A 25,631-nucleotide genomic window follows, 5' to 3' on the forward strand; every position below is an offset into this window, starting at 1 on the left:
CGCTCCGCTCCAGCCGGGAGGGCAGCGAGGTGCCGATGGCGCCGAGCGACGCTTCGTTGGCGAGGAACTGGTGGCTGGCCCCGCCCGCCATCGCAGAGTCCTGGAGTGACAGCTGGATGGCCAGGAGAATGTTAGGGTCATCGTCATCTAAAGAACCAAGAGCCTGGAACACGACAGAAAAAACCTGTTTAGCATTTATGCAACCAGGTTTAAAACAATCAAAACATCTGGAAGACTGACCGCAAAGGCGAGACCCTTTTACTTGATTATCATAGTTGTCATCGTCGTCGTGCTTAGAATTGCACCAGTTTGACAACTATAGTGTCACTACTTTTTCAACCATTTTTTGTAAGGGAGGATGCCCATGGAAATGGCACTGAAAGAAACTAGGAAAGTACCTGTGCCCACACACCTAACACCCACATTCAGAGGAATCCTGTTAAGTGAGAAATGAAATGCAGACGTTGCATAAAATAGCCACAGCTATGGCAACGTTTCACAGATGTTGCTCTTAAAAGCGGATTATACTCCATTAGCCCTTCTCCTAATGTCTCCCGCGGGTGGGGCTTGAGCAGAGCACACACACGCAGACACACTGACAAACATACATTTGCATAATGTCCCAAGATGCATTGTGGCATTCATAAGTTGACAAGGAAGCAACCAGATGAAGCTAAATAAGTGGTAGCTGTATTTAAGAGTATTGTTAACTGGTGAGATGATGCAATGCATGTACCTGCACCTCATTAAGGCAGTGTGTTCAGTTCACTTCAGTGTGCCCCACATTTTAGTTCAGCTTGACCATGTTGCCGTTTAAACCTCCTTAGTTCGTCCTGTGTGTTCCAGTTTGTGACATTCGTTCTAGGATTGAGTCCATGCTGTAAAGTAAGTGTCTGTTGTTGTTTTTATGTTAAATCTTGCCAGTTTCACCGTGTGTCTACGTGTGCTCAGCATGAGGAGAGATATTTCCGTTGCAATTGTCACAATGCTTATCTGGTAGCTAATTGACTGGAGTATTCAGTTTATTGTGATCTGTGCTTAAGTTGAAGTGTTTATTTCTGCTGCTGTAATTGTTAAGTAGATAGCATTCCTATGTATGGGGGGAATGTGTGCTCAACTCCATTGTGTGCGGACGCCATTAGCAGTACCTTGTTTGGCCACAGGGCGTCGACATTGCCCTCCGTGATCTTATTAACCATACATAAGGTTAAATTGGTTTATTTCTGTTAAGAGTCGACTATAGTAACTTACTCGGCTGTATGCAGCTTTATGTTATGGTGAAAGGAGCATTACAATGCTTATTGTTATATTTTATGTTTACTGTAAATGGGTCTTGGTTTAATTTCGTAATATGGGGAAATATATAGCTTTAATTTCACTGTATTTTATATTCTGTAGCCCTGAAGATCTAAGTGCCTAATTGTGGTTTATTTGTGTTATTTCAGACTAATGATAATACTACATGTCACAACAATAAATACTGGATCGCAGTACTGTTCAACCAAGAAGTTATGTCTCCTCATCGTCATTCTGTGTCCTGACCGACACCCCATCCTGTTCACTGCTAAAACCTGAAAGAGCTAGCCCTACCTAATTAGCTCAGTAACAGTAGATAATAATGATATTTATTTTTACCACACCGTGCAATTGTGGAATATTTCAATGTTGGCCAAAATAAAAAAATACAATTTGACTATATGAATTAACACCTTGGTCCCTATCGTTGCATCGGCGCTGTTTCTAGGCCGAACGCCTGGCGCAGCTCAAATCAGTGGGCGTGGACAAGCGCACTTGATATCGTCGTGCTGGCGCTAGACGCAGCCTCAACCATTACAACCACGCCTTTTAAGCGTAAAATTATGCACCGTCATGCTCATTGGATAACTGCAATAAACGAATTGCACGCTTGCCTTTTTAGCTCCAATTCCAGTGATCCCGCAAAACCAGACGAAAGCCAAACGCTCTGCCCCCCCCCCTCCCTTCATCCAGTCTGTCTGTCTGCATTATAGGCTATTATTCCATATTATTATGCTTCTCAAACCAATCTAACTGCAGTTTCAATACTGCAAGCATGTAAATACGCTACACTATAGCAAGATCAAAGTGAAAATAATGTTCTAAAGGCATCAGCTACAAAAATATAGCCTATCCCTATATGATGAGATTAATTTTATATTGGTGAAAGTTTGTTCAGAACGATATCGTTTTCTCTCCCCTGCTGCAGGTAGAATGATGCACATAAATATACCCTACATTATGTAAAGTCATTGCATAAATGTGTTTTTATTGTAAAACTAAATGTGAAGTTGGGCCAAGTTATTGGAGCGGACATCACAGTATAGCACATGCGCGTTCTGAAGCGCGTTCCGCTGACACTTATCTAAATGACGTTAAATCGACAAAGGATATATATAGGCCCAGGAGGACATATATGTTTCACTTAGGGTGGTGTTTTAATTTCGATGATTTATTTGGTCCAATATTGAAATGTTCTACAATTGCAGGCTGTGTTACCATTACACATTATTTTAGATCGACCTTTTATATCTATTTCGCCTCATTTGGTTGCTATTTAGTAGCGAAATGTAGTACCCAATTGCATGCTGGGGCATTCACAGGCAGTCAGAGAGAGACAGTCGTATTGTGCCTGTCAGACTGCCTGCAGCCTCAAAGCGGTACGGACGGAGTTGTTTTACCCAGGCTGGAAGCGTTGTCACACAGGCTTGTGACAGTAACTCAACGCGGAAGGATTTATTTCACAATAAACTGGTAAACGCACACCAATGCCTGCTCCTGTCAGTAGGAGAGAGGGAGAGAGTGACACAGAAAAGGGTGACAGAGGAGAGAGGGGAGGGACTGGCCCACTGAATAGGCCTGCTTTTCAAAGGCGCAAGGCGCTAAATTAACGGCAGGTCGGAAGATAGGAGTACGCCGGTATTTAGCGCCGACACGCCCACTTTGGCCCATTCTGGGACTGCGCCACGCCCATTCGGCCTAAAGCGCATTTGGCAGCCTAAAGCCATATTGATATCGTCCCAAAACAGGCGCAAGGCACGTTTTTTTGCGTTTAAGGCCCGTTTTAGCGCCGAAGGCCTGTGGGAGAATAGGGCCCCTTAAGTCTAAAGCACATTTTTAGAAGGGGGGTATATATATATCTCACAACTAGAACGAGTTGTAAGCATGACTGGGAACTTTGGAGACCATGTTGTGGCAAGCTTGTGCATAATATTTTAGATCCCTTCGCGTGCAGCAGGCAGATTGGCTCGGGCCTGCGCTGCGCTGGCCAAAAATGTTCTAAGTTTCCTTTTTGTAAAACAAACCAAGGTGAGAAAGCACTGGCGGGCGAGCGTTTAATACATTTTTCAAAGGAAATCATTTAAAATATTGTTATGGTGCAGCATCTCTTATCATCAGTAAATTAAAAACCATTCTTCAACAAACATCGAGTTCATGAAAGGTTAAACACTGGTGGTGAGATGTGGTGAAAAATGCAGTGAAATATCTAAGGTGCTCTCGCTAGGGTCATCAGGGTCAGGAGTGTTGCTACGCAGACTCGACATGTCACCTCGCCTCCTTTGCCTGTGTCTCCGCCTGTACTGGAACTCTGCATACTCCTTTAAGCAACAACAAAACACCAAATTAAAAACAGAATTAACCAAAAACACTGATAATGGCAACTTCATAATCCTTCAATGTTGTTTTCATTGCAACAGATGGTCTTATGTCCCTTTTATTCACATTGCATAGACTTTTTTTTTCTCAGGTTCAAATCTGAGTCTTGCCAAAAATGCATCAATGTGACTTGTGCTAGCTAGCTAGAATTACGGTATATATACATATATACCATATATATATATATATCGTAATTCTTCCAATAAGCGCCTGTATTCTAATTGCCGCCAGTCTTCCATTTCCCGCCGGGGGTCCAAGTTGATTTAGCATAATACGCAGACTTGAATATGTGCGCACACACACACACACACACACAGAATTCTAATCCAACCTATGTGTTCCACTTCCGCATAACGTAATTTTGTAATCATCTTTCGTCTACGTAATAATTTTTAGACTTTCCAAAAAGAACCCTTTCAAGCAAAAAAACAAACTGTTTTAAAGTTTCAATATTTTTTCAGATGACAACGTAACATTCCAAATATGTGACCAGTTTATCAGAATAACGGCTATTTGGAAATATTTAACGAGCAGCGAGGACAGAGCGCTGGCTGTGTGACCAGTCGGACTAGCTAGTATCTGTCAACCTACTGTAAGCTACAGTAGAAAACACTGTCCACCCAAAGTACTCCGATTCATAATTACTTTCCATATCACTTAGATGCAGACGCCTGAGTTTGCACAAATGCATCTCTCAGTATTTTATCTATCTCTGCTCCAGATACATCAACCACATCCAGAAATCTCTTTGCAGCGTCAACCACCATTTCAGTCCTCTCCGTCTTCCCAGTCATACTAGCAGCACAGTTTAACACCATGGCAATGAATGCCAGGAATCGTTTCTTGTCCATACAGATAACATTACTGTGACTTGCTGGTGGTGGACGGGTTAGAGGGAGGACAGCAGGTGTTCACTCTCCCCTCCCTCCTCTGCCATCTATCTCCCCGCCTCCTTCCTCTCACCCTGTTCTCAATCTACCATCTCTGCAGGGATTGAGCCTGCAGAGGAGAGGTCCTCCGCCTTAACCCCTATGGCCTGTGTAACTTACAATGGATCTCTAGGCAGTTTTGTTATGGCTTTCCCCAACAAATGACGCGAAAAGGGTTTATTGTCCTTAACATGTTCACTGCCGTGGACGAGATATCTCGTCAAGCAGAAACCAACGGTTGACTGCCAATGACGAGATATCTCGTCCAAATTTTTTTTTTTTTTTTTTTGACGGTGGGACGTCGATCAACCCCTTTTACATCTCCTATTAAAATATGGGAGGTATTGAATGTGTATAATCTATTTTACCGACCCACTAAGTGGCGACAGTGCTCTCCAGACGAGAGAAAGCCAAGCAAAAACAACCGCGTGAGGAAGCCATTCTCATGAAAATGGATTGGCGAAAACGCTTTCGCTTTCGCTTTCGCGCAGGGAGCTGGCGGTGGGGGATTGCAAATTTGCATAATAGATTATGGGTGCAACACACTTTGAAACACGCAGCATAAATAAGACCAGAATCGCAAAAGCTTCATCAAAGCTCTCAACCGAAACCCCAAGAAACGAGCGAGCCCATCCAGACTCGCCCAAAGAGCGGCCGCCAGCAGACAGGCAGCAGCAGCAGCAGCAGCAGAAACTCGCTTGTGACACGCCCGCTGCAGAGCCAGGGAGGCAGGAGGAGAACACACACACGGAGGGAGGAGTTTGAAGGAGAGGGGGGTTTCCTGCTGTTATGGAGGAAATTACTGTTCAAAACTATTGTTTAGATGTCTGACGTCTTACTGATGCCAAAAATGAATGGTTAAAGTGACTGTTCTATCGAATTTCACAAAAAGCCATTTATCTCAGCTTAAATTTTCAGACGCTGAAACCATGCTGTATTCAAGTGCTAATGCCTACATAACTACTAACTCTACAAACTAACTCTTTTAGACAGAGAAAGCACACATTCTATTAGTTCTTTTGAGATATTTTGTGTTCACAAAATCTTAGCAGAAAATAATCCTCGGCTGTTGAAAGATGAGCCAGAATCCTCAAAAAAAAAACTTGGCAGAAGCTACCTACAGTAAAAAAATAACGGCTGGCAGTGAATTTGTTAATAAATTAAACAGATCACTATTCAAAACTTCCCCACTTGTCCCCTTCAACACAACTATTATTACATTGACTTTCCCATACGTCAAACTTAATCATTTATAATGACTCCAAGTAGTTTAACACGTTCAGTGCCAGCGACGCCATATGGCGTCATTAGAAATTTACCGTACAGTGCCAGCGACGCCAAATGGCGTCATAACTCCAAATTGTTTTTTTGACGGGGGGGTGTCGATCTAAGCTTCTTACGTCGCCTCTAACAATATTGTAGCTATTGGAGGTCGATAACCTATTTTACAAACCCATTAGGTGGCGACAGCACTCTCCTGATCAGAGAAAAAGGAGCCAAACACACAGAAATAGTCACTGGGCAAAATGAGGAAATCGCATCGCATCCGTCCGTATGCATCGACGTGCCTCCATAAACGAGCACAACGCCAGCTGTGCCCCCAGCAGCAGCATCCGCTGTCACAACTGAGCACTTCCATGTACGCTGCAACAGCACATTCACATAATCAGCATTATTATTCCGAACTGGAAGCATGCCAGCCCGTGACAAACACACGCGGAACCAAAAAGCTGAATGTCGCGCACCATTCACTGTGTGTGCGCAGCAAACTCAGCAGAGACTGAGAGCCACCAGACACATAAGACACACCCAGGAGGCGTGTGCAGTTGAGGGGGGGGGGGGGGGGGGGGGGAGCACGGAGAGCAGCAGAGCAGCATACACTTCACCCAGACAGACCCAGACATCAGAAAATTCGCTTCAGAGTCAGAGATGTGCTTGAAATGTTTAATTTCACAAAAGGCTCATTATCTCAGCTCGTAGAAAAAAAGGTATGTTTTTCGTTCAACCAAGCTATCTTCTCCGGCTCATAACTAAAGAACGGAAAATGGGATCAATAAACTTTTTTTTGCAGGTGATAGAAGAGAGTCTCATCGTTATTTGTGCGTGTTCAGTGTTTACATAGTAATTATTAAAAAAATTATATGACTGTTTTAAAATGCATTGCGGCCTATGTGGCACAGCAAGCAACCTTTTGCCCAAGGGCCGTGGCACTGAAAGTGTTAACCCCTCAAAAAGTGGTTTTACAGATTTTCACAATTGTTTAAACACATTAGACAAAATGTGCACAACCTGAAACTGAACATGCAAAGGCATAATTCTACTGATAAAGCATTCATAGTGTTTTCCATTCTGCACACCAGTGTTCAATGGGTGCTTAGAAATGTCTACTCATATGATGTGTTTGTCATTTGAAAAGAAAATACCATTTAGTGAACAGTTAACACGGTTTTGAGGGCAAAGTGTGCTTTTGCAAGAGAAGTGTAGGATTTTGCATTTTGTGTGTGAGTTTTGAGATTTGTGTTTCGGGTTTTGAGAAAGTGAGGTAGTCTATCAGGAAATGTGTTTAAGCAATTGTGAAAAACTGTAATCAATTAACACCCCCCCCCTCCCCACTCAACCACACTTGGCATGTTCCACTGCTCCCCGTCTACAAGTGAGGTTGGACCATGGGTTGGACCCATCTGCCTCCGTTTCGCCTCCTCAGTCCAGACCAGGAAACTGAGAACTGAGAAGAGGTGAGAAAACACACGTTTTGCACAATGTTTCCCAATAAAGTCATGAGCTAATAAAATGTCTCTGTGTTGTTATTTAAATAGTTGATGATAATGAGTTGATAGTTGATGATAATGTATGAATGCTACTCTTGAAGATGACAATTTTGACATTTTATCATTGTGTACGCTATTTGCATGGCGGTCAGGACTATCACTGGAACATGTCAAATCTGGCTTGATGAAGCACTAAGGGGGAGTAAAAGGATCAAAGGATTTGATTGACATACAGCCACTGGACAGCAGGCTTTGAAGTTTGCTATTTCAGCTATGAATTGCAGTACCTCTATAAATAGCAGAGCATGTGATGGCATTCTACCAGCGGCTCAAAGTGGTGGAAGCGGAGTCGTCTTACCAGGATGAAAACAGCCAGGATGACGATGACCGCGGTGGTGATGGTGGCCAGAGGGAGGCGCACACACGGGCGCTTCACCACCTTGATTACTGCAGACACAGCTGGCAGCTCGACAGCTTCTCTGGAAACAGCCGCTGTGATCGGGAAGGAAGGGAGAGGAAAGATGAGGGATGGATTCAAACAGGTACGAGGAGCGGAGCGCGTGACGTTTATAGACCGAATCACCGTTCAATCAATCGTTGTGCCAACGACAGTCACTTCCAGTTAGACAACTGCCGATTGATTTGAATTGCTTGAATTGAAATCGGCAAAGCTGTTTATTGTTTATCTCCGTTGTCATTTTCAGCCGTAACTGTAACCTTTAAAGATATATACCATAGTTGAACAGGGTGGTCCGACCTATCCAAACCGACGTTATAAAGTGTTGTTATTAATGAGATATAAAAGCATCCCACGTGCATTTGAGCCTTAATAATTTGTTAATAGTTTGTTCCTTGCCCCCCGTTTGGGCCGCTCCATTAAATTGTATGTATATGATGCATTAAACAAACTTGTGGTTCAGTCTATACAGTCATCCGTCTCGCACGAGTAGCCCAGCTTCCTCAGCACCACTGACGTCTCCTCGGCCACCTGGGAGGGAGGGGGGCAGACAGGAACACCTGGGAGGGAGGGAGGGGGGCAGACAGGAACACCTGGGAGGGAGGGGGGCAAACAGGAACACCTGGGAGGGAGGGGGCAGACAGGAACACACAGACGGCAACGCTAGTCAAAACATCAACACATTGAAGCTTCTGTGGCCCCACCTGGGGTGGAAGGACTAGGGCTGGATATCGACCAAAATAACCCAGTAGTACTAGTACCAAATATGATCTAAACATCTCCAGTCATATGATACCTGCATTCCATAATTTTTTTGTAAACTGATCTAGAAAAAAATCGTATTTGTATGGTTTTGCTCACAGCCAATTACAGCGAGCGTTCAATTTAATGCGGCGTGTGATTGGCCCTCTACCGCAGCAGCTGCCACAACCCATACAGTCTTGTGGTGGTGAAATTGAGTGTGGTGTATGTGATGGAGTTAAGGTTAAGTTTATTGCATATGGACATCACAGAGCATTGGAGATGCAACATACATGTATGCACATGTAACACCTACTACGATAATTGAGAAACAATACTATCACTTATAGAAATAGAATGGACCAGAAGGTTCTGGGTTCGGCTACTGGAGCACAGTGAATGTTTAAATGAGACTCAGAGATCAAGAATTAAATGTGTAATATGCCGGCTTCTTTAGTATTGGAAGAATAAAGAATGAACAATGGTTGGTACCAAAAACAACAATAAGACAATGACAAAAATATCACAGCGTGTTGATATCAGAATAGTGATCACTTTTGAGTTGAATCTTTTTCCCAGTTATTCAATCTCGGGTGCACCCTTTAACCCGAATTATCAGTTTCAACCTTTAAATTCAGTTCAATTCAATTCAATTCAGATCAATCAAATCAATACATTTCAAAACTAGAACGACCGCAACGCGGACTTATGCCTCCGCCATTAGTTCATTCTTGAGTCCAAGTGGATGTTGGAGCCAAATAGGAAGAAATTGCATCAAGGCGTTTCTGTGCAGAATTGGATATTTGAGCCAAATGTGAAGAAATTTAGTCAATGTGTTACTGAGATATGGCGTTACCGAGCTTGAAAATGGCATTTGTTAGGTCACTGTGACCTTGACCTTTGACCTTTGATAACCAAAATGGAATCAGTTCATCCTTGAGCCTAAGTGAATGTTTAAGGCGAATCTGATGAAATTCCGTCCAGGCGTTCCTCAGATATCGCATTAACAAGCTTGAAAATGGCGTTTGAGAGGTCAGTGACCTTGACCTTTGACCTTTGACCACCAAAATCTAAACAGATCATCCTTGAGCCTAAGTGAATGTTTAAGGTGAATCTGATGAAATTCCGTCCAGGCATTCCTCAGATATCGCGTTAACAAGCTTGAAAATGGCGTTCGAGAGGTCACAGTGACCTTGACCTTTGACCTTTGACCACCAAAATCAAATCAGATCATCCTTGAGCCTAAGTGAATGTTTAAGGCGAATCTGATGAAATCCCGTCCAGGCGTTCCTCAGATATCGCGTTAACAAGCTTGAAAATGGCGTTCGAGAGGTCACAGTGACCTTGACCTTTGACCTTTGACCACCAAAATCTAATCAGATCATCCTTGAGCCTAAGTGAATGTTTAAGGCGAATCTGATGAAATTCCGTCCAGGCGTTCCTCAGATATCGCGTTAACAAGCTTGAAAATGGCGTTCGAGAGGTCACAGTGACCTTGACCTTTGACCACCAAAATCTAATCAGATCATCCTTGAGCCTAAGTGAATGTTTAAGGTGAATCTGATGAAATTCCGTCCAGGCGTTCCTCAGATATCGCGTTAACAAGCTTGAAAATGGCGTTCGAGAGGTCACAGTGACCTTGACCTTTGACCTTTGACCTTTGACCACCAAAATCTAATCAGATCATCCTTGAGCCTAAGTGAATGTTTAAGGCGAATCTGATGAAATTCCGTCCAGGCGTTCCTCAGATATCGCGTTAACAAGCTTGAAAATGGCGTTCGAGAGGTCATAGTGACCTTGACCTTTGACCTTTGACCACCAAAATCTAATCAGATCATCCTTGAGCCTAAGTGAATGTTTAAGGCGAATCTGATGAAATTCCGTCAAGGCGTTCCTCAGATATGGCGTTAACAAACATCCGTACGGACGGACGGACGGACATCCGTACGGACGGACAACCCGGATCCATAATGCCTTCGGCCTGGCTTCGCCGGCGGAGGCATAACTAATAAAATAAATACCAAAACGACCCCTCTTCTGCAGTAGTGTATACTGCCACTCCACTAACTAATTCACAGTTCCAGGGAAGGGAAGAGGTAAGCCCGTACGATCCAGTCCAAAACGAAAAGAAAACGCGTCGAGAGGTAAGTGTGAGTTCAAAGTCCAGGGGAAAGGGGTGTGTGTGTATCCGGGGGAGATGATTGTGAAAGGGGGAAATGTGAATGAGTAGCCTGAGTGTGGGGTGTTTGCAGCAATCGGCCTCCCACACCGCAGAGTGCAGCAGGACCTGTTCAGTGATCACGACACGGGATGGGGGGTATCCTGGGATAATGGTCCTCGCTCTAGATCCAGGTGGGAAGGCTCGCCATCAAGGTCACGAAGAGATCGATTTAAGAAGAACAAACAAAAAAACCTGACCTGTCAGGGTCAGAGAGGTATCATGAGTATCAATGTACTGTATCTACTGTCTGTTCTACAGCATCATATCTACTCTCTGTTCTATAATACATGTAGTTTTCATCATGTAATTTGCATTACCATGAAGCGTAAAATAAAAGGAAACAATTATGCAATACTGTGTCTGGTTCACATTTGTTGTACATCACATCATATTGCATTTGTAATAAACATTACATCTCTAAACAAGTTATCTGTACCTAAGGTGCAGTAACAGTGTTTTACATAAAGTGCAAAATAAATTGAAATATATCATTGTAAAATAATTCACTCCTCTTTGTAACAAAATAGCTATACAAACAACCAATCATTCAACAAGTGCACACACTTTAAGGCAATAAAGTAGAAAATAAATGACAATCATTTTTGTAAAAGTGCATGTTCTCACCGATTCCGTGAGCAGGCTGGACGCAAAACAGTGTTTGGGGCGCCCAGTAAGGCCACAGGGTTTATACATATATATATATATAAGACCAACGGAATTTCAATGTGTTGTTACTGTGCAAACTGCAGCAGTTAAAACAGCATTTACTCTTAAATTAACTGAAATGAAATAAAATAGTTTGGGATTGAGTGAGTTACCTTGCGTTTAGAACGGGTTGTGACGGAATGTGCTGGAAACGTTCCGACGTGCTCAAAGCTATCTCACGCCGCTAATTCACATGGACAGCCAATGTACTGTAGCTTCCACAGCTAATTCACAAACAGCTAGCAGCCAGGCCCGTAGCTACCATTGAGGACACTGAGGTCATGACCTCGGTATTTAAAAAAAAAAATATATATATATATATATATATTTTTTTTTAGAAAAATAGCCCCGGCCCCCAGATCTATTCATCTGTCATTGATATTTTAATGTGACAGTTGATCAGAAATGCAACAATTTGCTTCCTCTCTGTATGCTATAGATGGTAAATCATCTCTTAGTCCTCTGTGACAGTATTTTCCTGTGTGTACCCTCTAACACATACCCGCCACACAGGGGGGCTGTATGTTGCCCATGTGTGCTTTATAGTAACGTTCAGTCAGAACTCATTTATAATTAAGCCCATAGTTAATGAACTAATCATGTACAAAACACACACACAGTCACATATTTTATATACCGGTACTGTATATGTTGTAAGCCTAATTTTTGCCATCACAGCTGCTTTTTACATGTATGGGATAATACAGGCTAATATACAAAGTGTCCCAAGCTCTGAGTCATTATAAACTCAATTAGCTACAGAAGCTAATGTTCACATTCAGTCCTTGTATATTTCTCTCATGTGTTCATCATTCCTTTCCTCCTCTGTGTGTGTGTGATTGAGAAATGAGATGCAGGTGGTGTTCATCCTAATTGGCCTGGTCAGGTGTCAGATTGCTGCTGGCTGATTGGCTGGTGGAGAGCATTTAAGCCAGCTGATGCCATCCTGTCATCCCTTGCTCTCCTCATTCCCAACGATGATGGCTGCTGTGCTGACTGCTGTGTTCTGTCAGGTAGGAACTGTGTGTAGACCTACTTTAGTAGTTCTGCAGAACTTTATTAAGATGTGTCTTTATCTTGGTAGACCTGTGCAGTCTAAACTGTAAATAGTTACCTTCCAGATCTACACTTTTGTACACTGTAAATAACACTTACCCAAGTAGCAGAAAGTAGGGGGAAAGCCCTTTAGTTTTTTGTAACATTTTCTGATGTTTATTTTGTAGGAGCTTATAGGTAAGAGCTGTGTCTCTTATTTAATCCATCATTTTCTTTTCTTAGGTAAATTTAAGGTTGGGGATTAGTTTGATTGGTTAGTTGTGTTGGGGCCATGCTGTGCTCTGAAACTAAACCTGCTACTTGTGAACTTGTGATGGTGGTTTGGCTGATCATCCTTGGGAGTGGGAAGAGTGGGGGCACTTTTGTGTTGCGGTCCCATTCCCTGAGGCCGGTTCCTAACATAATTGGGTGCTCGTCTGCTTTCCTCATTCGTCAGCACGTCGTGAGTGTGTGTGTGTATATTTTATGTTTGTCTGGTGGGCAGTCTTTGTGCAGGTGGTAAATGGTGTTAGTCAAGGTGGCTTTGCATGGAGCTGAGGAAGCTCATGGTGGTAAAGCTGGTGGAGATGTTTGTTGGAGGAGGAGCCGGTCAGAGGGGACCAGTAAGACTGAGGAGGGGCGTGACAAGGCAGGGCCGTCAGTAGCACAGTTTCTCCTCTTTCTGTGTAGACTATGCTACCCTACAAGAGTCTCCGTACATAGACTTGCCTGTGACTCTGACTCCCAAGCCATCTAAATCAGTGATACAGACGTATTTACAAGTGTCACAGAAACATTTCAAAGCCACATATTGAGAAGGGTTCATCGCTTCTCGACGTCGGGGTAAGAAAGCTCGACGCTGCTCATAAATGCCTCTTTTCATCTGAAGTCTGTGCTGGTGATATTTTTTCCAGGTTAGAGCTCTCAGCCGTCAGAGCGCTCAACAGCGCCACTCTGGCCGAAAGCTCGGTAAAAAAAAAGTCAGACTCACAGGCAAGTCTATGTACGGAGACTCTTGTAGGGTAGCATAGTCTACACAGAAAGCGGAGAAACGGTGCTACTGACGGCCCTGCCTTGTCACGCCCCTCCTCAGTCTTACTGGTCCCCTCTGACCGGCTCCTCCTCCAACAAACATCTCCACCAGCTTTACCACCATGAGCTTCCTCAGCTCCATGCAAAGGCACCTTGACTAACACCATTTACCACCTGCACAAAGACTGCCCACCAGACAAACATAAAATATATATATACACACACACGACGTGCTGACGAATGAGAAAAGCAGACGAGCACCCAATTATGTTAGGAACCGGCCTCGGGGAACCGGACCGCAACACAAAAGTGCCCCCACTCTTCCCACTCCCAAGGATGATCAGCCAAACCACCATCACAAGTTCACGAGTAGCAGGTTTAGTTTCAGAGCACAGCATGGCCCCAACACAACTAACCAAACTAATCCCCAACCTTAAATTTACCTAAGAAAAGAAAATGATGGATTAAATAAGAGACACAGCTCTTACCTATAAGCTCCTACAAAATAAACATCAGAAAATGTTACAAAAAACTAAAGGGCTTCTCCCCCTACTTTCTGCTACTTGGGTAAGTGTTATTTACAGTGTACAAAAGTGTAGATCTGGAAGGTAACTATTTACAGTTTAGACTGCACAGGTCTACCAAGATAAAGACACATCTTAATAAAGTTCTGCAGAACTACTAAAGTAGGTCTACACACAGTTCCTACCTGACAGAACACAGCAGTCAGCACAGCAGCCATCATCGTTGGGAATGAGGAGAGCAAGGGGCGTCAGGATGGCATCAGCTGGCTTAAATGCTCTCCACCAGCCAATCAGCCAGCAGCAATCTGACACCTGACCAGGCCAATTAGGATGAACACCACCTGCATCTCATTTCTCAATCACACACACACAGAGGAGGAAAGGAATGATGAACACATGAGAGAAATATACAAGGACTGAATGTGAACATTAGCTTCTGTAGCTAATTGAGTTTATAATGACTCAGAGCTTGGGACACCTTGTATATTAGCCTGTATTATCCCATACATGTAAAAAGCAGCGGTGATGGCAAAAATTAGGCTTACAACATATACAGTATATAAAATATGTGACTGTGTGTGTTTTGTACATGATTAGTTCATTAACTATGGGCTTAATTATAAATGAGTTATGACTGAACCTTACTATAAAGCACACATGGGCAACATACGGCCCCCTGTGTGGCCTGCGATGGAATTGCAAAAAAAGTTTTTTTTTTTTTTTACAGTGCACCTGAACGCAACATGCAAGATACCCGCTGAATAAGTGTCCAAATGTTCATGTCATTCTGGCCAATATTCTTCTGTTATAGCATTTCAGTCTGGAATATGGAATATCTTTCAATAATCTTTATGACTAAAAGGCCAAAAGTAATCTCATGTGTAAGAAATGGCTGTTCTACATTGAGGTAGAAATTTAAATAATTAACTTGTTGGTTTTGGATTTATTTAGCTTCAAGAGTGCATGTTCGTGTGACCCTCAACACAGGCTTTGAGAATCCCGGCCACTTACTGATACTTATGCTTAAATTAACCCACTCATATTCTGGTTTATTTCAAGAAAAACATTTCGGATAGTGGAAATTCTAATTGGCTGGTAACTTTAAAATCTAGCAGCCATATTGGCAGGTGGTGAAAAAAGTTAATTTCAAGCCCTGCAGGGAGAGTGTGGTGACATAGGAGTGAGTGAGAAAAGGATCAAATATTGGTGGTTAAGACTGAATAATGACATCACAACTGTTAATTTAAAATTAGTTATTCCTCTAAACCTGGCTTCAAATGCCCCAATTTTTTCGCGCTGGCGCCGTTCAGCCCTCAGCAAAATCTGGTAGCGAGGACTTTTTTTGTGGCCCTCTCTATCATCAAAGTTGCCCATCCATTACGGCATGACAATATTTGTTCGGCCCCCGGCAACAATCTGGATTTCTCATGTGGCCCCCCATGAAAAATAGTTGCCCACCCCTGCCCCTAGCGTCTCCACCTCTTTTAACCTTTATTAAATATAGATCTACTGCCAATCCGACCCGGCTAACTAGAGCCATCACCAACAGGGATTGTGAAGTTCCGCTCAGAAGAACCCTGTTTGGTCAAAACGTGCTATCCTTTAAAGCAGTGATCCTCACTATTTCTTCGATGAGAGCAGCACTGGCAGGACAAAGTCAATAGGAGAGCCACTTTTACCGCAAAACACCAAAAGCCACCCCAACCAAGCACATCTGCCTACCATTTTTTTGTTTGATTGTTTTCCACACACACACACACACACACACACACACACACACACACACACACACAGAAAATCTTTCAGGCCTGGAGGGATTTCGAAACGTACCCCGACCGCAACGGTGGGGGCCATCGCTGGCGACGCTGAAGTTTTATCTAACCTGTTCACATCTATGTTCGCAATGGCATCCCTAGTATCATCATACTATTATGGGATGCGATGTGAACAGTTGTATTATGGGATGTGCGTTTCCCAGGCAACGACACACGTTGACACGTTTTGGAACAGCGCTGCACGCTGGCACAATACTCCTAAAAGCAAAATGCTTATTGTTTTGAATGATTTGGCACCTTCTATTACTGTCAACACCAGTATTGTTGTATTGTAATAATATGCCATAAAGGTTTATTGACATTTTGGGGAGAGCAGGGGGGATGAAATCTTAAAAAAAAAAAAAAAAAATTTAGAGCCGCCAACTAAAGCTTCGAGAGCCACGCAATGAGGAGCTAGGCTTTAAAGGAAGCGCTGTATGGAACAGCCTACCTCCCTCTATAAGGGGTAGCTCCAGCTTGGCCACCTTCAAGGGCCATCTGAAGGCGTGGCTGAGAATTAACCAGTCTTGTGACCATGTGTGATTGTGCAGGATGCTCACACATGTACTAACTTTTACATTAATCATTTATTTTTCCTTTTCTCTCTTTTACTAATTGTACTATTACTGATATGTAATGTATATGCAATGTGTATCATCACACTGTTGAGATGACTGGAGGTTTCCCAGGTCATTTTTCTTATTGCATTTATACTATACAATGGCGTTCGTCCTTTCGCTAAGAAGTAGCAGCATTATGAGCAAAGGCTTGTTGGCATGTTGTCTCCTTACTGTACTGATCAGTGAGACAGCCCCTTACACCAGGCAGCATGTTGGACTGAGAGACAGAGACAGTGGACCATAGTCTTTTAGTGGCATCTGCTGGGCGGAAGTTGAAGAACACATTAGGATCTAATTCAACATCCATTCTCCTGTGTGATATTTTTTAAACCATTGAGAGGTCTGAGATTTGCTGCAGGGTATTGTGCATCATTTCATCAATTCCCATAAATCTAGTGCTTAAAATCCAACCAATGTTTGCACCGCTGTAGAACACCGCCAATGCAGACGACTGGCCAGATGCGCTGCATCAATGGACCGAGTCCGACTTCCGCTGGAGTGTTGCATCGGCCCTCACGGTTTCTCCCGTGTCGGGGGTTGGCTATATTCTTTGGTTGCTAGTAGGGATGGCGAAAATGAAAAAACTAAATTGACCACAACCAACCCGCATTAACCGATCATTAATCGGTTAACCAAGAACATTAAAATGCGCTATTTGACTGTCTGTGACCGTCTGAAATGGGAATCTTTTTTTATGTTAATTTTTGCTTGCACGTTACAAATATACATACTTCAGCATGCGCTGGGAGGCGTCAGCAGTGATGTTAACTGGGGTCGTAAGGTGTTTCGGGTCTGTTCAACATCATACACCCTCGCCCAGTAGACCCAGCCGAGGCCGATTAAGCCCCCGACCCGCATCCCAGAAGCAGCCGCTCACGGATCAGCCTTCCTACTCTGTCTGCAACGTTGCCCGCGGAAGGGTCGATCACGCCCAATCCACTGCAATAGAGTCAGTGCTACACCGCAGCATTGCAAGACCCTTCGGTGCATGGAGGCAAGTATGCTGACACAACCACAGTAAATTCTTCACTTTCCTGAGAGTGATTTACATACTTAAAGTCGAACTGAACCTGTTCGTCACGTGCATAATGCGTCCGTTTCAGACTGAAAACATAGTTTGTCTAAGATGACAGGTTGAGAGGCGGGTCATAGTATCATGTCGATGATTTTATTTGACAATTCTGGGGACTGGATTGGGCTTTGGCCAATCCTGGCGTGTTCCGCCTCCAAATCGAGTGGGATTCAGTGTGTTGTGGCGCTCCCCTCGGGAAGACCCTTTTGACGGGAGGTTAGTGGCTGAGTGGAGCTCAGCGACCCGCAGGCAGCCAGCTGCCTTCGTGTTGCTGAGCGGAGAGTGCAGCACGTCGGCCTAGAATCTCCGAAGTGCGACCCCTAACAACCAAGCTCTCGGATGCGCACGCCATTATCGCTACGATATCCCTGGAATGCGCGTTTTAACGAGCCAGTTACATTTCTTTGCATTCTCAGAGATTATAGTTTTTGTTTTTTGTTCATGTTTCTAACAATTGGCCAAGTTAGTAGTTAGTTTATGGGATAGGAATTCTGCCAGATGACAGGCACTAGGCGCCATTTTCTACTTCATTTGGAAGAGAAAATTATCCAGAAATGAAGATTTGATTGACAGCTGCATGTCGTGATATGATTGGTTGAAATGGGGTAGAAATTTGATAGTACTAGGTGACGTCAGCAAACTGTACATTACTGTTATCAATGAAATCTTGAAAAATGAACTTTTGATGTGAAAAAGTGTGAAAAACTAAAGAAATTACCGGTAGATTGTTGTGATTTTGTTTGCATACATTATTAAATACCGTAGGTGCACTGCATACCCAGGTATTTGAACTAAAATAAAATAAAAGTCATTTTTGGGTTCAGCTCGACTTTAAGAGTAAATCCGAGGGCGGCTTTAGCTCAGGAGGTAGAGCGGGTCAGCCAATGACGCAAGGGTTGGCGGTTCGATCCCCGCTCCCTCCCAGCTGTTAATCGTTGTGTCCCTGGGCAAGACACTTAACCCTCCTTGCCTGGTATGATTGGTATGAATGTAAGACATGAATGGTATGATTGGTATGATTGGTATGAATGTAGACATGAATGATGATGGTGGTTTGGAGGGCCCGTTGAGCGCCAATGTGTGGCTGCCACGCTTCTGAACCACCGGCACGAATGGTGTGAACGAATAATGATTCTGTGTAAGCGCTTTGAGCCTTGGAAAGGCGCTATATAAATCCAATCATTATTATTATTATTATTATCCACTCAGAGTTTGAGCACAGAAGTCTCAAATTTGAGTTTGCTTAAAACCTTAGCTTGAGAGTGTGCTATTATCTTTGTTTGTGTCTAGCATTGAGTTATTACAGTATGTATTCACCTTATGTAGCCGCACCCATTTGACCCAGCTGTAAGGTCTGAACATAAGGTGTATACTGTGTTCATTTGTCAAACTTCTGTAACACTTATTTTCAAAATACTGGGGGGGGGGGGTGAATATTATGAATAAAGGACTGAGAGGTTGATGTGCTCTACACTTCCTTGTTCTCTCTCCCTTTGCAGCAACAAATAAGACACTCTTACCTGTAGCGATAATATACAGTGAGTGGTGGAATGAGGGTCGGCAGCAGGGCAGACTGGCAAAACTGTCTGTTTATCTAACTGTTTACCAAAAAAAAGGGGGGGTAGGCTATTCGGGAAATATTGCAATATTTTTCAGTTACACCAGAAGTGATCCTACCTGGCTCCGCTGACGTCCACTCCAACCATCAGCTGTCCATTGAGGGACAGGAGTTCGTCTCGGAGTTTGATGGCTCCACAGCAGGCGGCCGGGCTCCTCTTCCTCACCTCCGTCACCCAGAGGCAGCCCACCTCCAGGACGGGCCCCGTAGGTCTCCTCCTCCTCCGGCTGCCCTTTGGCCTTCCCTCTGGGTCCCCAAAGATCGGGATGTTCCCAAAGCTCAGGCCAAACTCAGCCACGTCCCCTCCAGACTTATGAAGGCAAACAGCACAGACTTCCACCTCTACAGCCTCCCCGGATGAGGGGGCTCTGTCAGCCTCCCTGGAGGAGGGGGGTTTGTCAGCCTGGGTGAAGTTGAGCTGGATGTACTCCACCAGCTTGTGGATGGCAGCCAGGCAGAGGACCATGTCCCCCCCAGTAACACTGGTGGAACTGCTGCTGCTGCAGACACTATCAGGCTCCCCATGCTGAGAGGACTCCTGGAGGAGGGAGAAGAAGAGCAGCCACATGCTAGATGAAATGTGATGACATTGTTTCATGCATTAGTAGGACTGGATTCCTGCTAGTTTGCTTAGCACACTGGTGTACTCACCACATTATGAAATAATAAGTAAGGGTTAATGCACGACGAGGTGTCCATTATCACTTTTTAAGGGACGACGCGAGAGGCGTGAACCGGTCCGAGGCGCCAGCCGAGGAGCGGTTTGTATGTAAACATACTTGGCCAATAAAGCTGATTCTGATTCTTCTTGTCTTACTATCGGGAATATGGCAAATAGGTGAATCTCCCAAAATGTTGGCGTGCTCCTTTACATCCCCTCCATGCGTTTCTGAGTCATATTGTAAACGTATTGTAACATATTGTAACGTTATCAATAATCAATAATCAACTCAAGGCGGATTCCATTTCTGCACTTAATTTCCAAGACGTACAGCTGCTGATGGCTTGGCCGCAGTCACGCCAAATCCTACGCCAATCCCGCAAAACCCCGCTAGCTCTCTCTCCTTAGCTTCACACCACCGCCCTCTTCTCCTGCTCCACAACAACTCCCTTCAGTTCCTCTGCCCTCTCCCATTCAATCCCCGGAGGAATACAACACGTGACTAGCACTACGCAGAGAGACGTTCAAGACTATACAGTCTTAAATCTTAATGTCTTAATCAGTCTTAATGTATGGATAAATAAACCCCACACAAACCAGCCCTCTACAATATTATTTGACAAACAACTTAATCTTCTGCTGAAGTTCAAAATGTTAAAGGTGCTGGAAGCGGTATTAAAATAAAATAAAATAAAAATACTGCATCAGATGTACAGATGTTTGGTGTTTCAGGAGTAACCAACATCGCCATTTGCAACATTTTGTGTTGCAAAGAGCTTTCTTCTGTGCTGCACTTTCTTGCTGAAACTTTGTTTGTAAGTTTTATATGTCTTGTTTTTTCTCTCTGTTAGTTTGAAGTGTGTAGATATTCCTAACCAGTGATACTTGACCTGTTTAAAACCTGTTCATTGCTCACAGCCTGGCCTGAGGTGGCCAGCCACTGTGGTTAGACGCTGATTGCTGGAAGGTGTGGCCTGACTCCCTGTTGAACCAGTATTTCTCAGCATAGTCAGTCTAGAGCGGCAGCTCTAGCAGCAGCCTCTGGGCATGAAGACTCTGGGCACAAAGGGAGTCTATCTGTGGGAGTCCATCGAGGGTAGGCCAGAGAATAGAGTTTTTGTTACTTCTCTTTGTCTAACTACTTGCTCATCTACCTAACTATGTGTCTTTTCCTCATCCCTGTAACCTCAGCCCAAATCTGGGCGATTTCAACATCCAGACCAAGGTAACCTTGCAATCTCTGCCTTTCCTTAACTTCTTCTCATCCTTCGACCTCTACCTCTCTCCAACCTCACTGTCTGTGACTCCTCTTCCTCACTGTGACTCATCCGACCACCACTTTATAACATTCTCCCTTCCCACCTCCTCCTCTCTCCTCCAAACCATCTCACCTGACCTATCTCCCTTCCTCACTACTCTCAACTCCTTTCTGTCCTCAGGTCTTGTTTTGGCTACTCTAAAGACTGCTAGAGTCAAGCCTCTGCTTAAGAAACCCTCCCTTGACCCTACTGCTATTCAGAACTACAGACCTGTCTCTCTTCTCTCATTCCTTTCCACACACAAAAAAACTTTACCACTCTATTCCTTCAAAGGGTCAGAGAGTGGAGGTTGTCCAGGAGTTTAAATACCTGGGTATTATTTTAGATAGCAACCTCTCGTTCAAAAAGCAGATAAAGAAAACTGCAGGGACTGTCAAACGTAATCTTCGGCAATTTAGATTAATTCGATGTCAGCTGAACACAGATGTGGCGAAACTGTATCTTCATTCTTTCATTTTATCACATCTGTCTTACTGTGCCACTACTTGGTCCCAGGCCAATAAAACAACAACGCAGCCACTCTTTACTCTATTCAAGCAAGCGCTGAAGGTCCTGGATAAAAAACCTAACAGTTATCATCATTGTGACATTATCAAGAAATATAACTTTCTAACACTTGAGAATTTTCTGTTGATGGCAAATGTCTGTTCCTTGTGTACTGTCCCTGCTTAAATAAACAATAAAGATAAAGGTTGTAGCTGTCATAGATTATGTTGCATAGTTGATTTCTCTATTGTTGACAAAATGTGTTACTGTAAGTTGCTGTGGATAAAAGTGTCTGCCAAATGACGTAATGTAATGTAACGTAATGTACCGTAAATTCCGGACTATAAGCCGCGGCTTTTTTCCCGTTTTTTGGCCTTTTTTGCCCCCTGCGGCTTATATAACGGTGCGTCTTATCTATGGATTTTTTCCAAAAAAAAAAAAAAATCTCTCTTTTTTAGCACTCTTTCTAACTATAAATCCACTTCTGTTTTAATTTCCTCTCTTGCCCTCTTTTAACAACATAACATAACATAACACAACACAGGTAAGCAGAAAGAAAAAGACGAAGCAATCACGCCATGAATGAGGAAATGACTCACCTGCTGGAGGCTGGAGATACACGCTTGGGCTAAACTTTTACTCCGTGAAACACTATCGATTAAGTCCGACATCGCTCAGAGGTTTTGAGCAGCTTGAAAACAAGTTTGAAAACGTGCAGAAGTCCATCCACTCACTCACTAAAGAAACTAAGGCAACCGTGAACAGAGTTTATAATGCGGAAAAGCGCATCCGCGCACTGGAGGACAAAAACAACACAGTGAGTCCGAAAATGGATAAAATGCAAAATCGAAACCCTGCACACGCAGGTTGATGACTTAATCAGCAGGAGTAAAAGAAATAACATTCGCCTGATCAATGTAAAAGAGGAGCTGAGATTGGTGACATGGACGCTTTCGTGGCAAAATCCTGTGTTACATCCTGGACCTGAAGGAAGGCGAGAAACCACCAGAGGTGGACAGGGCACACCGGGCGCCTCGGCCACGTCCAGACCCCGGCCTGCCACCGAGGGCCATCTTCATCTGCCTACTCCGCTGGCCCGACCGTCAACTCATCCTCCAGGCTGCGGGGAAGAAGCCCCTCACCTGGGAGGGTACGCGCTTTTTCGTCCGGCAGGACCTCTCCGCGTTGGTGCAACAGAAACGCGCAACATACAACAGCATCATCGAGTCAATGGATATCGCTTTGGCGTACTGTACCCAGCGAGACTCGTCATAACCAGACCGGACTATCTTTAGCACTCTTTCTAACTATAAATCCACTTCTGTTTTAATTTCCTCTCTTGCCCTCTTTTCACCACACCGCGGACACTGTGTGCCCAGCGGCGGAACAAGAGCTCAAAGTGAAACTGCCGAATATCTTTTGAGTTGGACTGGTCAATAGTACTGTGAGTAACTAAAATAAAAAAATAAAAAACGGAATTCTCTCTTCTTTAGCACTCTTTCTAACTATAAATCCACTTCTGTTTTAATTTCCTCTCTTGCCCTCTTTTCACCACACCGCGGACACTGTGTGCACTGTAAAAAAAACAAAAAATACCACAATGTGTGATTTTGTCTGGGGATTAGTGACCTGACTTTTGTTTTGTTGAAATGTTAATAAATGGGAGCTTCCCCAAACAGCCATCTCTTTCCCGACAATCCCCTCTGTGCACGAAGCCTTACATATGGTAATTAAACATCAAAACACCCGCGGCTTATAGACCGGTGCGGCTTATAGAAGAAAAAAATAGTCACCTTTGAAGGTGCGGCTTATAGACCGGTGCGTCTTATAGTCCGGAATTTACGGTAATTTGCCGCGGTGCACCACGACGGTATAAAAAATCTAGGCTGCAGTAATACATGGAGAGGATAGGTGGCAGCAGAGTACTTGAATCCTTTTAGGACGATACACTCTGTGAGCACAATGGCAAAGTGGCGCTGTCCATTTTTCGGTTCATTGACTCCACAGGAAGCAATATTTTTTTTCGGATGATGGCGAAGGCTGGAAGCACCCTCTCTGCCTGTGATTGGCCTAGCGTCAAACGGTCATCCAATCACATTCGCTTGGCTATCCTGCGTCTCTTTCTACTGTCTGTGGTCAGACAGACAGCAGTTTTGCTTGGTAGCATATAGGCATGGGTCGATTTCCGGTTTTACCGGTTCGGTTCGGTATACGAGCCCAAACCGGTTTGATCACGTGCAAACCGGAAAAACCTTAAAGTCCCTGGAAACCAAAATCCACAAAAACGTTCTAACTATGTTATTTAGGGTCTTATGTTAGTAATTTTGTGCCTCCGAAATTATTATACATTACTTTCAACCCAAAGCCTTAAAATCGACACTTTTCTACAAGATTCTACAAAGTACTTCCTCATTGAAGACAGCAGTGCGCGAGGTGCTAAAACGCAGGAGCTTATGACGTCATAAGCTCTATATAACCTTTGTACACGCGCGCAATCCGCACCCACCCTCCTTTTTTTATTTTTTTATTTTTTTTATTAACAATATAGATGTACAAAATATGTCAGACAGACAATCACACATCACCATACTTAACACATTGAGTGCCACAGCGCTTCAGTAAAATTGTCTGGAGCCTGTGCCAGATTCACTTCCATTCAGTTGAAAACAGCTATAGAATTTTTTCTATTAGGGCTATATTGACAGGGCTGGACTCTAATGAAACATTGGACACTCCTGCTTCTTCCAAAGAAGAAATTTTGTTTCTAGACAGTTCCATTATGAAATGACAGCCTCTGAAAGAAGAGCACTTTCAAGGGTTTTCTGCTTTTTTTTTTTTACTTTTCAAGATAAAGTCACTTTTATGAATACTTTTTGCACTCTAATTTCAAGCACATTCACTGACTCTGGCTGGTGTTTTCTGATGTGGTGGCGTGGTGTGGTTCTGTGCAGCCTGCGTGCCCCCCCCCCCCCTCTGAGCTGCGGGCTCCTCCCCACACGCACACAGTCTGTTTTCGCTTCCTCCGTTTTTGCCCCGGGTGGATCCCAGCGCAACAAGGAAATGGCAAACGGGAGTTACGGGACTGAAGGAAAAGGTTTGGCCGTTCGGCTTCGGGTGCTGCCTTTCTGGCAGGGAATCGTGTGGAGGAACTATATGCAGACGGATGGACAGAAGCAGAAGAGCTCAGTTGTGGGCGCGGATGCAGCCAACTGTCAGCTGCAGACAGAGCAATCTATATGGCTCTGGCTGCAGCATGCATCGGTTTCCCCTTTGATCACGGCTTTTTTTTCGCTTTCTCCTGCACAAAGTAAAGGATCTGAGGTGGGTGGCGCAGCTCCCGTGTAGATGTTTAAGGTGGCGCCGTGTGATCCCTTGAAGGGATTCATGCTCACTGGCTGGGTACGACCTTAAACAGCAGAATTATGGAATAATATGAATTATGATTTTAGGACGTCCACAGACGTCCTTGGCACTCCTCGTTACTTTTTTTTAGGACGTGCACAGACGTCCTTGGCACTCAATGTGTTAAGAGCTATAAACAAACAAATGAATAAGACATACACCCACCCTCCTTTTGTCCGTTCTTTGCCCCCAGTGACAGCGTTCCCTCGCTGTCCGTCTCCCTCCCACTCTGTGTGCCGTCGTGCCAAGCGCTATGCCTCTCTCTCTCTCTCTCTCTCTCTCTCTCTCTCTCTCTCTCTCTCTCTCTCTCTCTCTCTCTCTCTCTGGACTAGTGAGAGAGAGAGCACAGAGAGAGACACACAGGCTGGTGACGCGAGGTTACTCTCTCTCACACACACACACAAACAGACACAGTAGCAGCAAGTCTCTCTCTCTCCCTCTCCGAGCAACGAACACACACATACACACACACACACTCGTGCTGTGGACACACAGCACGAGTGCTGTGTTCGACACACAGCACTCGATCTCTTTCTCCGTTTCCCCCCCCCCCTC

The 25,631-nt window shown here is 44.1% G+C and overlaps 1 protein-coding gene across 7 annotated transcripts in view; it reads right to left on the minus strand.

Moving 5' to 3' along the window:
* Positions 1-25,631, minus strand: part of LOC310800741 (PDZ domain-containing protein 2-like) — a 98,883-nt gene continuing 73,252 nt past the window's right edge. The window contains exons 3-8 of one of the 7 annotated variants that reach the window (XM_083664669.1): positions 19,268-19,746; positions 8,279-8,448; positions 7,728-7,861; positions 7,220-7,326; positions 3,566-3,614; positions 2-163 (exon numbers count right to left, since the gene is read on the minus strand). In XM_083664669.1, the coding sequence (XP_083520795.1) occupies positions 8,286-8,448; positions 19,268-19,746 (642 nt within the window). In that variant the 3' untranslated portion in view covers positions 2-163; positions 3,566-3,614; positions 7,220-7,326; positions 7,728-7,861; positions 8,279-8,285. Of the gene's footprint in view, positions 164-3,565; positions 3,615-7,219; positions 7,327-7,727; positions 7,862-8,278; positions 8,449-10,653; positions 10,986-16,689; positions 16,777-19,267; positions 19,747-25,631 lie in introns of those variants that run through there. The other 6 variants (XM_083664673.1, XM_083664668.1, XM_083664670.1 and 3 more) reach the window with 6 other exon arrangements.

Source organism: Poromitra crassiceps (assembly GCF_964638095.1).
Source record: "Poromitra crassiceps genome assembly, contig: HAP1_SCAFFOLD_58, whole genome shotgun sequence".
Classification (NCBI taxonomy): domain Eukaryota; kingdom Metazoa; phylum Chordata; class Actinopteri; order Beryciformes; family Melamphaidae; genus Poromitra; species Poromitra crassiceps.